The sequence below is a fragment of the Lagenorhynchus albirostris genome, chromosome X (assembly GCF_949774975.1).
Source record: "Lagenorhynchus albirostris chromosome X, mLagAlb1.1, whole genome shotgun sequence".
In the NCBI taxonomy this organism is placed as follows: Eukaryota; Metazoa; Chordata; class Mammalia; order Artiodactyla; family Delphinidae; genus Lagenorhynchus; species Lagenorhynchus albirostris.
In genome coordinates this window covers 1,212,496-1,228,015 of record NC_083116.1, presented here as the reverse complement: position 1 = coordinate 1,228,015, position 15,520 = coordinate 1,212,496, and the positions used below count along the sequence as shown (strand labels likewise).

The 15,520-nt window shown below is 60.7% G+C and overlaps 1 protein-coding gene and 1 long non-coding RNA gene across 3 annotated transcripts; one reads left to right on the top strand and one right to left on the bottom strand.

The window, feature by feature from the left end:
* The first annotated feature begins 3,624 nt into the window (after window positions 1-3,624).
* On the top strand, window positions 3,625-5,995 carry EMD (emerin). 2 transcript variants are annotated; one of them, XR_009538396.1, is made up of 7 exons: window positions 3,625-3,866; window positions 3,990-4,097; window positions 4,256-4,333; window positions 4,533-4,666; window positions 5,136-5,182; window positions 5,265-5,649; window positions 5,718-5,995. XR_009538396.1 is itself a non-coding variant. In XM_060136946.1 (6 exons), exons 1-6 carry the CDS (start codon window positions 3,785-3,787, stop codon window positions 5,563-5,565), a joined length of 750 nt encoding a protein of 249 aa, XP_059992929.1. In that variant the 5' UTR covers window positions 3,626-3,784; the 3' UTR covers window positions 5,566-5,995. The 2 variants fall into 2 exon arrangements, 1 of the variants encoding a protein (XP_059992929.1); XM_060136946.1 differs by having other exon boundaries at window positions 3,626-3,866; window positions 5,265-5,995.
* Window positions 5,996-11,511: 5,516 nt separating this feature from the next.
* On the bottom strand, window positions 11,512-14,412 carry LOC132513831 (uncharacterized). Its single transcript, XR_009538549.1, has 3 exons — window positions 13,842-14,412; window positions 13,358-13,526; window positions 11,512-11,742 (listed from the first exon to the last, which is right to left on the bottom strand). It is a non-coding gene; the product is annotated as an uncharacterized LOC132513831 (long non-coding RNA).
* Window positions 14,413-15,520: the final 1,108 nt, after the last annotated feature.

The window sequence follows — 15,520 nt, the reverse complement described above, 5'->3', positions numbered from 1 at the left end:
AATAAAAATTTTAAAATACCTTTAAAAACAAAAAGAAAAGAAGGAAGGGAGGAAGGGAAAAAGGGAGAAGGAAGGAAGGGGTAGGAAGGGAGGAAGAAGTTTGGTCACACCTGCTAAAATGCTGGCTCTGCTGGCAATGACCTTTCCACCTTGACCCATGGTGGGATCTCCTTGCAGTACCTCGGCCTTTGTCTCTCCCTGCTCCATCTACTGGGACCCCGTCCCCACAGCACTGGGTTATCCTCACTTGATCGATGAGTGGCCTGAGTTTAGATCCATGAGGTGGCTGTGTTGGAGCTCATGGCCAAGGCTGTCCTTCAAGGAGGGAAACCCACCTACCACAGGCATTGCAGTCGGAGCCAGGGGTACAATAGGTGGGGTAGCAGGAAGGAGACACCTTCATTTTAATGTTCTCTTTACACTACTATCTCCCTCCCCTCCCCCCACACCCCTGAGACACACACATCTCGGGGTCCCTACTTCTTCCAGGTCTGGGGGAACGGTTTGTACAGCACCAGCTCTTCCCTGGTAAAGACCGTAATAAACACTTTTTCTCCTTGTGTTGAAGGTTCCTGAAAAGCACTAGAACCAGCTCCATTCCCACTGCCAAGGCAAGCTGACTCTCCAGCTAGCCGTGCCAACAGTCCCAAGGTGGACAGATGTGTTCTAGGGCTGGAACACAAGGTGTTAATTGAGAGGCTTTTGGTCAGCTAACCATTCCCTGCTGTATATTGGCTGTAACAATCTTCCACATGTTAATTTTCACAATAATCACCATCTTACGACTTTTGTTACTATCTGAGCAATGTTTTAAAGTATTTGATTGCCAGGAAAAACCCATAGGATGTTTCACATCCTTGAAGAGAAAAACTAAGTTTTGTATTGTACCAAAGTATTATGGTTCTGATCTTTTTTAAAAAATATTTATTTGGTAACACTTTATTTATTTGGTTGCACCGGGTCTTAGTTGCAGCAGGCAGGCTCCTTAGTTGTGGCATGCATGTGGGATCTAGATCGAAACCGGGCCCCCTGCATTGGGAGTGCAGAGTCTTAACCACTGCACCACCAGGGAAGTCCCCTTAAGGTTCTTATCTTAAAGAAAACATTAATAGCTCAATAAATAATAGTCTCCTTGGACATGACTGTTGAGAAATGTATTCATGTTGATATTACTTTTCCTTATAATTTTTGATGTTGCTGGGATTACAAGTTATATAATATACTGCTTAGAATCCATTCCCCATTCTCAAAGGAGAAACTGTCTTCTTGTTCTTGACTTGGAATCGGTGGCTTCCAAGCCCACTCTTCCCAGCAAGACTCCCCTCAAGGCCCCAGATTTCCCCTAACAGCTCCTCTGCTGACTCAGAAACCCCGCTGGGCCACACTGTCCAGGTTAGGACCTCGAGTGCTAGGTATTGGCTGGGGGAACATCCATGAATGAATTGCACTCGGGGCCCTTGCGCAAGTCTCCTCCTTCTCTGGGTCCCCAATTCCTCCTCTATGTGACAGGGGTGGTGCCGAGGGCCTCTCAGCTCTGACGGTCAAGGGCTCGCCTGGTTTCTGGTGGTTTGGGATGGGTCTGCCTGCAAATGGGGCTGGACTTGGGCTCCAGGTGGGCTTGTGTGCAGGGGACCATCACAAGTCAGACTCCTGGTGCCATCCATGGTGGGACCACATAGCGGGGCAGCTGGGGGAGAGGGAAATAAAAGGCAGAGGGCCAAGGCAGGTGCCGGGGGAGGGGTTGTTCCTAGAGGAGAAGGCAAACTTAGAATTCCTTGACCTCATAAGGAAACAGCTTGGGTCTGTATGGGGAGGGGTGGCATGGGGAGGACAGCCTCTGGGACAGGGGCCAGCACTGCAGAAGGCTTGGAGAGGTACTGGGGAATCTGATCTTGCCAAAACTGCAAATTCCAGGAGGCCAACTCTGAGCGGCCCAGAGCCCAAACGGCATCTCCCTCCCTGCTTTGAGATAAGCAGCAAGACCCTGCCCTGCCCTGGGCTCTGCCCCCTTGTACTGCCATGCATGTCTGGGGCCCTCATATTTTGGGAGACAGAGCAGGCCTCATCTTTACTCTAAAACCCAGCCTACAGCAACTTTTCTGAGGGTCTTTGTGTGTGATCAAACCAGGGCCCTATCTTCTCTCCACCCCATGAGCGAACCTCCATGCAGAACTGGTCTGTGACCCTCGCCAGCTGGGCCAGCCTTCCTGCCTGGTCTTCTCCCAGGTACCAGCCGTCATCTATGAGAACCTCCTCCCCAGGCTCCCAGTTCTGGGAGAAGCACTTCAGTTCCCCCACACTCCATCAGCTGCCTTTGTTTAGAACGTGACTGTCATCTCCTTCCCAAATTCCACAGGGCAGCTCTTTACTGACCAAGCCCCTCACCAACCCCTAGTGACAGTCCCCGCTCCCCAGCAGGCCTTGGCAGCCTTCCGTGGTTTGCCCCCTTCGGTCCCCTGGCCCCCCTGTCCTGGGGGCCCGCTCTGCACCACCACGGCCCTGAAGCCCACCGAGACCCAGGTGCTCAGAGCCCACCAAGTCTTACTGGAACCCCGGAGCAGGTTCCCCGCCGCTGCCTGGCTGCTGGTCACACTGGGCTCAGGGGCCATTCCGACAGGAGAGGAAGCCCCTCCCGCCCCGGGTGGACAGCTGGTGGGTGAGGCGGGCACTCGCTGTCTCTGCATGCATCACGCCGCGCCCTGTGCCAGTGCGCGTCGGCACGCCCGGGCCCCTTCCGAGGCTGCTGGCTCCTGGAGTGCCGGTGGCCTCCTGGCCCAGTGCCCCATTTCCTCCCGGGTGGAGCGGGGAGGGAGGGAGGCGGTGGGGACCGGCGGGGCGCAGGTGCGCAGGCCAAACCCTGCAGAGCGGGAAGGCGGGCTGGGGCAGGGGGTCTGAGGGGGGCGGCCTAGGGTTCGGGCGCTACGGGCTTCCTTGGCTTGGCGCACGCGCGCAAAGCGCTGCCAGCAGCGCCTGGTCCAGACCTGCGCTCTCCAAGGGCTCGCCCTTCAGATCGGGCCCCTTCCCGCTGCTGCTGTTGTCGGGGCGTCCGGCTGGGGCGCGGCCGGGGAACCCCAAGCGCTGGAGCTCAGCTGAGGGTGGACAGCAGGGGGGCTGCGGGGACCGGGCTGAATCCACGGGACTCAGGGAGGGCGAGCCCCAACCAGCGCGCGGCCCCGCCCCACTTTCATGTCCTGGCCGGTTTCTGCCGGTTCCATGGCCACAGGCCCCGCCCCTCTTCGCTTCGGGCCGGAACAGGCCAGCGAGTGACGTCTTGGCTCGCCGACCCCGCCCCGCTCCCAGGTCCCCGCGGGTCTAAGCTCGTCCCCCTGGCGCGCAGGCCCCGCCCCTCGTTCCCGTCTTGCCCAAACTCGCCAGCGTGTGACGTCTCTGGGCTCGCAGGCCCCGCCCCCTCCCGGACGCACAGCCCCACCCTCTCCCACGGCCCGACCGGTCCTCGGCTCTTCGGCTCTAGCGCGCCCTACATCCCTCTTTCGCCTCTAGCCAATCCCGTCAGTCTGTGACGTCTGGGCTCGCCAGCCCCGCCCCGCCCATTCCCAGGGCCCGACCGCTCTGCGCCGGGGGCTCCCCGCGTCCTGGCTCCGCCCCGCACAGCGCGCGCGGCCCGCAGGGGCCGCGGTTGGACGCGATTGTGACGCAGGCGTGACGCGGGCGTAGCCGCTCCCGAGGCGCTCGCGCTGCTCCTGTCGCGCTCTGAGGCGGTCGTAGCTCGGCCCGTATCACCAGGCCCGGGCCACCCCCAGGCCTCTGCCGCCCGCTGCCCGCCATGGACGACTACGCGGTCCTGTCGGACACCGAGCTGGCTGCCGTGCTGCGCCAGTACAACATCCCGCACGGGCCCGTCGTGGGTACGCGGCGGCGGCTGGCCCCTCCCCGCGCTTCGCCCCGCGCCCCTTTCCTTAACCCCTCTCCGCGCCGCCCCCGGTCTCGCGGCCCGCGCCCTGACCGCCCTGTGCCCCTTGTCTGGCCAGGTTCCACTCGCAAGCTCTACGAAAAGAAAATCTTCGAGTATGAGACCCAGAGGCGGAGGCTCTCGCCCCCTAACTCGTCCGCATCCTCTTTCTCCTGTCGGTTCTCGGGTGAGGCCCCCGCCCCACGGCTCCACCTGGCCGCCCTCGGGGACAGGGTTTGGGAGGAAGGGGTCGCGAGGGGGTGGCAGGGGCGCTGGCCGGGAGGGGCACAGGGGAAAGGGGAGGTGAACCTTGGAGGCAAACGGCCCTGGCCCCCCCCCGTTCAGACTTAGATTCAGCGTCCGTGGACTCGGATATGTACGATCTGCCCAAGAAAGAGGACGCCTTACTTTACCAGAGCAAGGGTAAGGCGGGGTGGGGTGGGCACCCAGACACCTTCGTTCCGGTGTCAGGGAGAACCTGAGATCTCAACCCCCACCGTCCTGCAGTAGTCCTGGAGGGGAGAAACCGAGTCACAGGCCCCCAAGTGGGATTCAGATTAGGGCCATCTGGCCAGGTGGGGACACCGTTTGCTCCCTCTTCCCCGCTGCCCCCCTTCCCAAGGCTATAATTATGACTACTGTGAGGAGAGTTACTTGACCACCAGGACTTACGGGGAGCCTGAGTCTGTGGGCACATCCAAGGGCTTCCGCCAGCCCTCGGCTTCACTCTCAGATGCTGACACCTTTCACCACCAGGTGAGCTGGCTGTTGGGCACCCTGTACGTGGGTACAACCTGAGGGGGTGATTGTGGGGTTTGGATAAATCAGGGGGGCCACTGGGTGCAAATGGTGGCTCCGAGAGCCTCCAGGGAGAGGTGGGGTCAGCAGACACCTGCCAGGTCAGGGCCTTTCTGTGGGGGGCTGTCAGAACTGCTTGACTGGAGTGCCCGGTGCGTGCCCTGCACCCTTGCCTGGGACCTAGGTTTGAGCTCTCTCTGAGAATCCTGGGGCAGAAAGTAGGGGGTAGGCAGCTGGTACAGTCACTTAGCAAGTGGCAAGGCCCCACGGACATAAGGCCGGGAACCAAGAAGGGTGCTGGAGGGTGGCGAGGCCCAGGCCTTGAAGCAGTGTTCAGAGTAGGCTGGCAGGGAAGTTGGGCTGAGGGGCATGACGGGGCCACGCTGCCCCTGCCAGCCAGTATCCTTACCCTGATTCACTTCTGTAGGTTCACGATGACAGTCTTTTCTCTTCTGAAGAGGAGGGCAAGGATAGGTGAGTAGTAGGGAGGGCCAGGGACTGGGGCTGATTCTGGGCGCAGGCCTTCCCGGCCTATCTGCTCCCCTCTTTGCCTCAGGGAACGCCCCGTGTATGGCCGGGACAGTGCCTACCAGAGCATCGCACACTACCGCCCTGTTTCCAACGTCTCCAGAAGCTCCCTGGGCCTGTCCTATTACCCCACCTCCTCCTCCACCTCTGCCGTGTCCTCGCCTTCATCTCCTCCTTCGTGGCTCGCCCGCCGTGCCATCCGGCCAGAAAAGCGGGCCCCTGGGGCTGCTCTGGGCCAGGACCACCAGGTCCCGCTCTGGGGCCAGATGCTCCTGTTTCTCATCTTTGCTGCCTTCCTGGTTTTTGTTTACCACTGCATGCAGGCCTAGGATAGCAACCCCTTCCGGGCGGAGCCCTAACGCTCTGGCCTTGTGGCTTGGGGCCAGCTGCTCTTGGAAGTCCTGGCTGACTGCCTTAGCAGTGTTTTCTGGGGGAGGGGGTTGGGGCTTTTCTGCGTGTTCTAGCTTGGGGGTACTGGGACAGGGGCAGTGTTTGCTTCCCCTGCCTTGTCCTGTCGGGGAGGCAGCAGGCCTGGGCCTCTGCAGCATGGTGGGCCTGGACAGGTGTTCCTCTGGAGCCTCCTGGCCCTACTTGCCTCTGACCCTTAGGGCCTAGGAGGGCAAGAGCCTTCTCCTGGAGAGGAGAACATGGGTGTCATCATTGCATGCCTCCTGTTCATTGTCACCTCATTGGGGGGGATTGACCAAAGGACACCCTGACTTTGTTTTCGTGGACAATAAAAAGACCGTTTATTTTTAACGTGTGGGCTCTTCCCTTTAATGTGGGGAGGGGGTGGGCTGCCCCCTGCTAAGGCCCTCCAGGCCTTGGGCCTCCAGAATTGCCATCTGGCGTTGTTGGTTCTTCTTTTCTTCCTTTGCGCTTGGGGTAGGGATCACATGCTACCCATGGAAATATTTGTGCTTTGCTTTTGGGGTCCACTCCCTGACTCGTTACCCAAAGCTCTTGTAACTACTCATAAAAATAACTGTCACACGGAGAACCCACTTGGAAATGCAGGCGAGGCTGCTTGCACGATGTCAGTTATGGGTGTTTAACTTTCCAGCAGAGGCCAATCTTGGTGTCCAAGGGTGGGGGGATGAAGAGGAAACGAGGCATCTGCTTGGTGAGCCATTTCTGCTGGAAAGCTGATTGTTTAATGCTACAGGAGAAGGCTCTTAGTACTCTGGAATGCTCCATCACCTTTCGGTAAACCAGTTCCTCACCTGGCTATATTCCTTCTTATTGCCAGGTTTTCTGCTGTGGGTATTTCATAATTTTCAGAGAAGGAAACCTAGGGTAGACTGCCACAAGAGGCCGTGCGTCCTGGCTCTGCACTGCCAGTAGAGGGCAGTAAAGCGTGGAGAGGCTGGCTCCGTGTAAACAGGCGGGAATCAGAGGCACCACAAGGGCTACCTCGTTGTGTGGGGGCCTAGCATCAGTCCCTCTCACCTCTGACCGGCTCCTTGCTACAGGTGGCAGGACTTGGCAGAGCCTGGCCTCTCACCTGCATGTACACCATGGGCTCCTGAGCCTTTCGGGGCCTCTTGGCTGTCTACGGCTGCATGGTGAGCTTTGGTCAGGGCTGGGACTGGAACCATCCTACCGAAGCTCCTGGACATTTCTTTTTGATGCATCCTAGTCTCCCCATTTTTTTTTCTTGGGCGGGTGTTTTCTTAAAAATAACACAGGGCTTCCCTGGTGGCGCAGTGGTTGAGAGTCCGCCTGCCGATGCAGGGGATGCGGGTTCGTGCCCCGGTCCGGGAAGATTCCACATGCCGCGGAGCGGCTGGGCCCGTGAGCCATGGCCGCTGAGCCTGCGTGTCCGGAGCGTGTGCTCCGCAACGGGAGAGGCCACAACAGTGAGAGGCCCGTGTACTGCAAAAAAAATAATAATACATACTTTTTTGTGCATTTAAAATAAACAAAAAAGAATGATGGGACTTCCCTGGTGGTCCAGTGGTGAAGAGTACACCTTCTGGGACTTCCCTGGTGGCGCAGTGGTTAAGAATCCGCCTGCCAATGCAGGGGACACGGGTTCGATTCCTGGTCCAGGAAGATCCCATATGCCGTGGAGCAACTAAGCCCATGCACCACAACTACTGAGCCTGCGCTCTAGAGCCTGCGAGCCACAACTACTGAGCCAGTGCGCCTAGAGCCCATGCTCCACAACAAGAGAAGCCACTGCAATGAGAAGCCCGCGCACCGCAACAAAAGAGTAGCCCCCACTCGCCACAACTAGAGAAAGCCCACATGCAGCAACGAAGACCCAACACAGCCAAAAATAAATAAATTTATTTTTTAAAAATCCACCTTTCAACGCAGGGGACACGGGTTCCATCCCTGCTGGGGGAACTAAGATCCCACATGTTGTGGGACAACTAAGCCCGCGTGCCACAGCTACTGAGCTTATGCGCCTCAACGAGACAGCCCACGCACCCTGGAGCCCACGCCACAACTAGAGAGAGAAAAACCCGCACGCCGCAATGAAGAGCCCGAACATCACAGTTAAAGATCTTCTGTACCGCAACTAAGACCTGACGCAGCCAAAATATATATATATTTTAAAAATATTTTAAAATATATACAAAAAAGGATGAAAAAATTGCTTCTAATTTTCTTACCCCTCCCACAGGCTCAGCCTCCTTTGTTTGCTGCAAGCCCCTCCCACCTGGCTCCCCCAGCACCCAGCCAACTGTGGCATGGACTCCCCAGGTCTCCAGCTTCTGCCCCTTGCCGTCCCAGTGCAAGAGCTGAGACTTGTTTGCTTCATGGTGGGTGGTGGGCATGGGCAGGGGGTGCTGCCTTCTCATTGGTGACAATAGGGCCTGATGGTCAGATCAATGAGCCTGAATGGGGGTGGGGGTACAGAAGAGGTAGTCAGGTTGCCAGTGCACCAGAACTCCAGGGTGGCATGCTGAGACATCTTGCTTCAGCAACGGGTCCCACATCAAGTATGTTGGGAAGCGGGACCGAGCCTGTGAATACAGCTCCCCCACAGGCTCTCACTACCTGGCACTGCTGTTCAGCCGGAGCCCCACCAGGTCTTGGCGGAGAGGCAAGTGGAGCCTAGGGACGTGGTAAGGTTGACTCGCTGATACCCTGTGGAGCAGCTGGGGCGGAGGGGGACAGCATGGGAGCAAGGGGAGCTGGGCTTGGGCCCTCCCAAGGAAGGGGAGAGAGATGGCGTGGCCTCCGGGTGGAATGATCCTCTCCAGGCCTCAGGTCCTTGATCTGTTCCAGGAAAGAGGGGGAGGCTAGGTGTGCTTGGCAACCACTGTGGTGTCTGAGAGAAGAGAGGAAAGAGTCTCCACCCAGGTGACATAGTCTCCCTGTTCTCATTCATCATTCCCCAAGGGCAACCACATCCATTGATCACCAAGCAGCAGAGGGAGGGTTTCTGCAGGCTCCTGAGTGGCTTCAAGCTTCCTGCCCCAGGGCTCTTAGACGCCCCCCTCCCAAAGAGTTGTAGCTCCCAAGGGCTCTGGACCGCCCCCAGCACTCCCCTTCAGGCTTGGCCCCACTTCCCAGGGCTCTGAGACTACCTCCCGCGAGGGCTCTGAGGGGCCCAGCTTCCTAAAAGTCCCCCGAGGGCTCTGGAGTTCCATCACAGGGCAACTGAGGACTTCCATTCCCCAGGGCTTAGGCCATCCTCCCTTCCCCCACCAAGGGCTCCAGTGGTGCTGGGAACACAGCAGGGGGCAGCAGCTGCCCAAGGTTGGGGGACAGTGACTCCCCTGCTGTGTAGGTGTCAGCAGAGGGGGGAGGGAATGGTGGTGGCCCTGCCAGGCAGGGAGGGGCTGCTTGCAATGGAGCTGGATGCCTGGCTGCTGCCACAGGTCTGAGCCGCATCCCTAGTGGAGCACACAGAGGAGGGCCCTGTGGGTGGGGCAGGGGCATGGAGCCAGGAATCCTAGCTCAGGATCCTCCCACCCTTGACCTCCACCCCCTTGCCAGGTCCAGGGGAAGCAGCAGACAGTGTTGGGCAGACCTAGGTCCACCCCTACGTTGACCCCCACGCTGTGCTGGAGCTGGAGATGGTGGCTACTGGGCTGGTCCCCACACTGCAGAGGACAGTCCATCCAAGAGAACAGTCCAAGGGGGGCACAGCCTGTGGATCCACGACGATGGACCACCCCAGGCCCTGAGGGTCTAAAGGACAGGAAAGTGCCACTGTTACTACCCCGGGGGCCGGCCAGTTGCCCTAGGTTCAGGGTGGCCATCACTGGAGACTCTACCCCTCCCCCCAGGGCAGACAGCTCCAACAGGCCCCAGGCCCACGCCCGAGCCCCGCTCACCAGCCGGTGCCAGGAGCAGAGACGAGGTCCCGGCCACACGCCTTCCCCCAGGCTGGCCCCATCTCACCTACTAAGTCTAGGGACGGGGTGGCTGGTCACCCCAGTTGGGAGCAGCCCCCCATCCTGCAGGTCCAGCTGCGGGCAGGGCAGGGCAGGGCAGGGGGATGGTGGAGCTGACCACCCACACCCCACCTGGAGGCTGGCCAGCCTCCACCCCTGCTCTGGCCACACCTCTGCGCCCGACCCTCCGTGCTGCCCGCTCCCCCAGGAGGATGGGAGGGACCCGGCTGAGGAAAGGGGAGCACCGGCCCCTCAGGATGGGACTGCCGCCCACCCGACAGTGAGGGAGCCCCAGCACTTCAACAAGGGAGACAGTAGTCTGGAGACCCTTGGGATTCCCGTGCAGGCCCCCAGCACGGCGGCCTCACCCAACGCCAGGGCGCAGGGCCAGGGTGCTCCAGGGCAGCCACCTCCACACCCCCCAGGAACCCCGATGAAGCCAGTGATGGGAGTGTGTGTGTGTGTGTGTGTGTGTCTGGAAGGTCCCCACAAGCCCAGCGAGGCCGCAGCCAGGGGAGCAGGACTGAGGAAAGCGCTAAACAATGGGCGGGGCCGGGGGACTGCCCTGGGGTCAGAGCACCTACTGAGGACGGGCCAGGTACTGACGCCGGTACTCAGCGGGGGGGGGGAGGCACCCAGGTCCTCGGGCGGGCGGGCGGAGAGGGTGAGGGCCAAGGATGAGCACTGCAGGTGGGTGGCGGCCGGGTGGGGACAGGGCCTGGCCGCTGCCCTGATTATGCCCATCCACAGAGCAGGCCGCTAGGAAGAGCTCCCTCGGGCAAGGGAGGACCAGCGCCCACGCAGTGCCCTGGGCCCCCGTGGGCAGGCCGCCTCAGAGGGAAGACCGCAGGGAAGCCGGGCCCGCCTTGTCGTGCCTTCTGCCCAGGGCTGAGGGACTGGAAGATGGCTCTACTTAGGGGGACAGTCAGATGGCCCAGGAGTGTGGGGCTGCAGCGGGCCCGAGCGTCTCCCGGAGCCCCAGGACCCCGCGGCCCCACATCGCGGCCGGAGGGTGTCCCCGGCAGCCACCACCACAGCCACGAGGCCGGGCCCAGCAAGCACGGCCTCGGCCTCAGCCTCTGCTCCTGGGACGGAGACAGAGAGCCCGGCTCTCCCGACACCCACGGTCCTGGGGTTCAAGAAGTGCATGGCGGCCTCGGACGGGGCCGGAGAGCTGTCGCCAAGGGCCCCGGCGTTGCCCAGCAGCGAGAGCCAACAGGAAAGGCACTCACCACCCACAGAACCTGCATGACAAATTCAGAGCCACCAAGCGTGTCATCGGGAGTCACGTCTGACTCCCAGGCAAGAAGGATGCGGCGGGCACCTCTCCCTTGGCCACAGTGGGAGCTCCTTCTTGGGACCAAAGGGACACTCGCCTGCCACCCCGGGCTGGCGCCTGCCACTGCTGAGCCGTCACAGCCCAGCCCGGGGCTACCTGGCATGGTCACTGAGGACAGGGGCTCGCCAGCCTGCACCCTCACAATGGGGCCCACCCTTCTCTGCTCCCTGCCCCTACCCACTTCCCAGCTGCACGGTGGGAGGCTGGCGGGGCGGGGAGGGGAGCTGGGAGAGGAGGGCCTGCACCTATGGGCACAAGAGAGGCCACCCCAGCCTCAGGCAAGGTAGCTGCCCCCGCCCCCACCCCACTGAGAAGGAGAGGGGGCGGGGACCTTGGAGGTCGGGGAGCACTGGGGCCCAGGCCTGGGTGCGCACTTGCAGGGCCCTGGCAGTGGATGGGCTGCTGTGATGAGAAAGCGCTTCTGGCCCCCGCGCCCATGGCAGCGCAACTAGCCAGGACTCCCATCAGGGCTGCAAACTCCTGGGCAGAGGGCACGCACCGCTGGCTCTGTGGGCCACGCTGGGGTCCTGTCACATGTTCTTTCATTCCTCTGGCTTTTTTTTTTTTTTTAACTTCTGTTTTTAAAATTTTATTTATTTTTGGCTGTGGTGGGTCTTCGTCGCTGCGCGCGGGCTTTCTCTAGTTGCGGTGTGCGGGCTTCTCACCGCAGTGGCTTCTCTCGTTGCGGAACACGAGCTCAGGTACGCGGGCTTCAGTAGTTCAGGCTCGCGGGCTCAGTAGCTGTGGCGCACGGGTTTCGCTGCTGCGCGGCACGTGGGATCTTCCCGGACCAGGGCTCGAACCCGTGTTCCCTGCATGGGCAGGCGGATTCTTAACCACTGCACCACCAGGGAAGGCCCTCTTTCTCTGGCTTTTTGTGTGTTTTGTCTGCAACCGTTTAAAGGTGAAAACCCACTGTGCCCTTGCAAACACAGGCCCTGCTTCTCTGGGTCCCGGGCTGGAACCTGCCACCCCCGCTCAGACAAAGGACGCATTCCCAAGGGGCCTGTGCGGACCAGGAGTCCCGCACACAGATTCTGGAGCGAGGACACTCCTCTGAGCCTTCGCATCCGCCATGAACGCGAACAAGCTACGCCCTAGCGGGTACCGTCCCCTCCTCCGCTGTTCCTGGGTTGACCCGTGTAAGCCATAAAATTACAGCAGAGGTGAGGGGGTGTCACTTCGAGGTGAAGTTCTTAGAGCAACACTGAGGCTCGATCTCGGGGCTGCTCTGTGCTAGGTCGTGGGCTCTGGCGAAGCCCCACCCTGAGCACCCCTGGGGAGAGGCCCGGTGGGGAGGCCCGAGGCCCCGCCACAGCCACGCGAGCCATCTGGGAAGCAGAGCTGCCCCCGCCCATCCCCACACCCTAGGCAGACCATGGGGCTGTGGCCCCAGTGGAGGCCTCGACTGCAGCCTGTGATGGACCCCAAGCCGGAAGCCCCCAGCCAAGCCTTCTAGAGTCCTGTCCTTCACACACGCGGGAGACGACGGCTGGCTGTGTTAAGGTGCTACGATTGGGGTAATCTGTTATGCAGCAATGGGTAACTAATACACGATCATTTTAAATGGAGAAGACCACTCCAAGTCAGTCTGAAGCAAACAAACCGACGAGAGGCCCCAGAAGCCATCAGGAGAAGCCTGGAAAGTCTGATGACACAAGCACTAAAATCGTATGCCTGGCCAACACAAACCGCAAGCCACAAAGTCAAGACACAAGTGACAAAGTGGGGCAAAAAAATAGTAGCAAGACGTGACTCAGGGCTCGCATCGTTAACGCATAGAGAGCTCGAACCAGCCAACAAGGAAAGCTCAACGACGCCAAGGAAAAGGGGGTGCAGGAGGGGACCGCGGAAAGTGCAAGCCAAAGGCTACCCCCCATCTGATCCCACAGCCGGAACGTGCTCGAGCGTTGGGGTCCCAGAGCTGCTGGTTCCGGGCACACATGGTGCCTGGTGACTGGCACTGCATTTGCTCTGCGCCTCCAGCTAGAAGGCGGGCGATCCTGGAGCCGAACAAAGACCAGCCACCGCAAAGACTGGCCAAAACGGTGGGTGGTGGCGCTGGGCGTTGGGCAGGTCTGGGCAGCATCACCCAGGAGCTGGGAGACCCTCTTGGTGAGGAACGTTCGGCAGGAAAGGCGGCGGCGGCGGCGGCTGGAGAGGACTGGCCACGCCCACAGACCAGACAACTGTCAGGGCAGTTCCCGGGCAGACAACCCCCTTTCTGGCCTCCACGCTCCCCCAAATCCACACTCTTGGTCTCAGGGCCCGTGTTCCTTTCCCACCTCTGAGCCCGGCGGTCAGGTCTTTTTCCTCTGCCTCATCAGAGAGTTCTTCCCATCCCCACGCCCAGGCCTCCGCCCCTCCCTCCTAAGTGTCCAGATGTTATCAGCCCCAGTCGGGGAACTGCTGAGCACGTGTACAAACCTGACACCTGATCCTGCCGGGGTGCCGGGGGGGGGGGGGGCGGGGGGCGGGGGGGCGGTGCGCTGTGGACCACATCCTCAGGCGGGGAAGGGTGAAGGCTGCTCAATGGGAAGCCCCAGATCTCGCGAGAGCCAGCATCCTCCTGGCGCTTCCCAGGCCCGTGGGGACCCTGCAGAGGAGCCAGTCTGGGGTAGGGCAGGGGGCACACACCTAGGAGTCTCAGCCCTCTAGAGCAGTGCTTCTCACAGTGGGGTCCCTGGCCAGCAGCAGCATCACCCAGGATTGCTGGGCTAGCAAATGCGCAGGCCCCACCGCAGGTGTGCTAGATCAGAGCCTCTGGGGTGGGGCCCGCGACCCAGGGGTGGACGCGCCCTCCAGGTGCTCCTACGCGCCTCTCAGCGTGAGAACCAGCACCGGGATGGACGGTTCCTCATCGCACCCTCTTCTAGAGAAGCCATGAGCTTTCTCTCTCTGCGGGGCTCACCTTGACCTCCCAGGTGAGAGGCAGGCAGGCAGGCACCCACAGGTTGTCCTGGAGAACAGGCGTGCTTGGGCAGGATTCCTTCCCAGCAGGCCACACGTGTCAAGTGACATGGGGAAGACTTTGTTACTTCGTGCCGTCCCCCCCTCCAGCAGCATGGACAGACACCCCTGGCCGACACCAAGTTTCTGGGCACGGCCGCAGCTCTGCCCACCTCTCCCTGGATACCACGTGTGTGTGGAGGGGGGCGGGTCCGTGCTTCACAGGGAACCGTCCGAATCACACTCAGGGGCGCTGGAACACAGTGGGCCAGGCAAGGGGTGGGGTGGCGGGAGGGTGCAAGCTCTCAGGATCGCGGAGCCAAAGGCCCCCGGTGACTCGGGGAACGGGGACTCTGGCCAGGCCCAGGACCCAGAGGGGTGGGGGGCGGAGTCCGGGGAAGCTGGGCGGTGACCACAAGGCCGGGCCGTTGTCCCGGCGCGTCGAGCCCCGCCCTGACCGCCCCCACGCGGGTCTCCTCACTTCCCCTCAGCGCGCCCACCGTAAGCCGCGGAGCACCGCTTTCCTGCCCACCCCTTCCAGCTGGCTCCGCCAATGACCAAGCTCGACTCGTGACGAGACCCGCCCCCAGGAAACCCGGCCCTTCTGGTGTGACGGGCACCTCCTTTGCCCAATCAAAACAAGCAGACCCCCCGCGCCCCTCTCAGCTCTGCCCCCCCCGCGGTTTTTCTTCAGCCGGCGACCGGGTCGGCTGCGGGCCCCTAGGTGTCCCTGCCGGGAGAGCAGGGACTGTCCGTGCAGAGTGGCGCGAGTGGTCCGATGTGTACACGCTAAGCCCTGCTTGTGTGCTTTTGGTGTGAACTTGTGTTCGGAAGGAATTAAGTTCACAGAAACGTCCAAGAGGCCAGAGCACCTCCCGCAGTTCCCCCAGCGTCAGCCTGTTGCACAGCTGGTGGGACCGCACACCAGGAAAGGGCATTGGTGCTAGCGGAGAGCTGCTCCGGGCTTTATCCCCGTGTGTGTGTGTGTGTGTGTGTGTGTGTGTGTGTGTGTAGGGCTCAGCTGACCACCACTGCCATCAGTATCCAGCCCGTCCCCTCACAAGGACCCCTCCTGTGGACCTTTCGTAGCCACAGCCCCCTCCCTCCTCCTCCCAACCCATGGCAACCGGATTCTATTCTCAGCTCTGTAATTTTGTCATTTGAAGACATTACATAAGGACTGCCCTGGCGGTCCAGTGGTTAGGAGTCCCCGCTCTCACTGCCAAGGGCGGGGGTTCCATCCCTGCTCCGGGCCGGAGCTAGGATCCCGCGAGCCACCCAGGGCTTTTTTTCACTCACGCACTGCTCTTGAGATCCATCCATCGGAACGGTTGCAGGTATCAGTAGTTAGCTCTTCCTTTGTATTGCCAGCTGTCGTCCGTGGTTGGATCAGCCACAGTTTGTTCAGGCCTTCACCCACCGAGGGACATGGTGCCGATTCCCACTTTAGGCTTCTACAAATAAATCTGCTATGAACATTCGTGTACAGGTTTTCCTGTGGTCAGAAGTTTCCATTTCTTTGGCAGGCCTGCCCAACAGTGCAACTGCTGCGTTCTAAGGAGGTGGAAGTTTAGCCTTGGAAGAAACTGCCAATTTGCATTCCACGGTGGCTGGACCATTTTACACGTTAGCAACCCGCAT

Excerpts from the sequence above, each read along its gene's own strand:
- EMD (XM_060136946.1), top strand. The coding sequence starts at position 3,785 with ATGGACGACTACGCGGTCCTGTCGGACACCGAGCTGGCTGCCGTGCTG. Across the intron at positions 4,098-4,255 it reads TTTCTCCTGTCGGTTCTCGG|ACTTAGATTCAGCGTCCGTG; the intron begins GTGAGGCCCCCG and ends CCCCCCGTTCAG. Across the intron at positions 5,183-5,264 it reads GAAGAGGAGGGCAAGGATAG|GGAACGCCCCGTGTATGGCC; the intron begins GTGAGTAGTAGG and ends TCTTTGCCTCAG.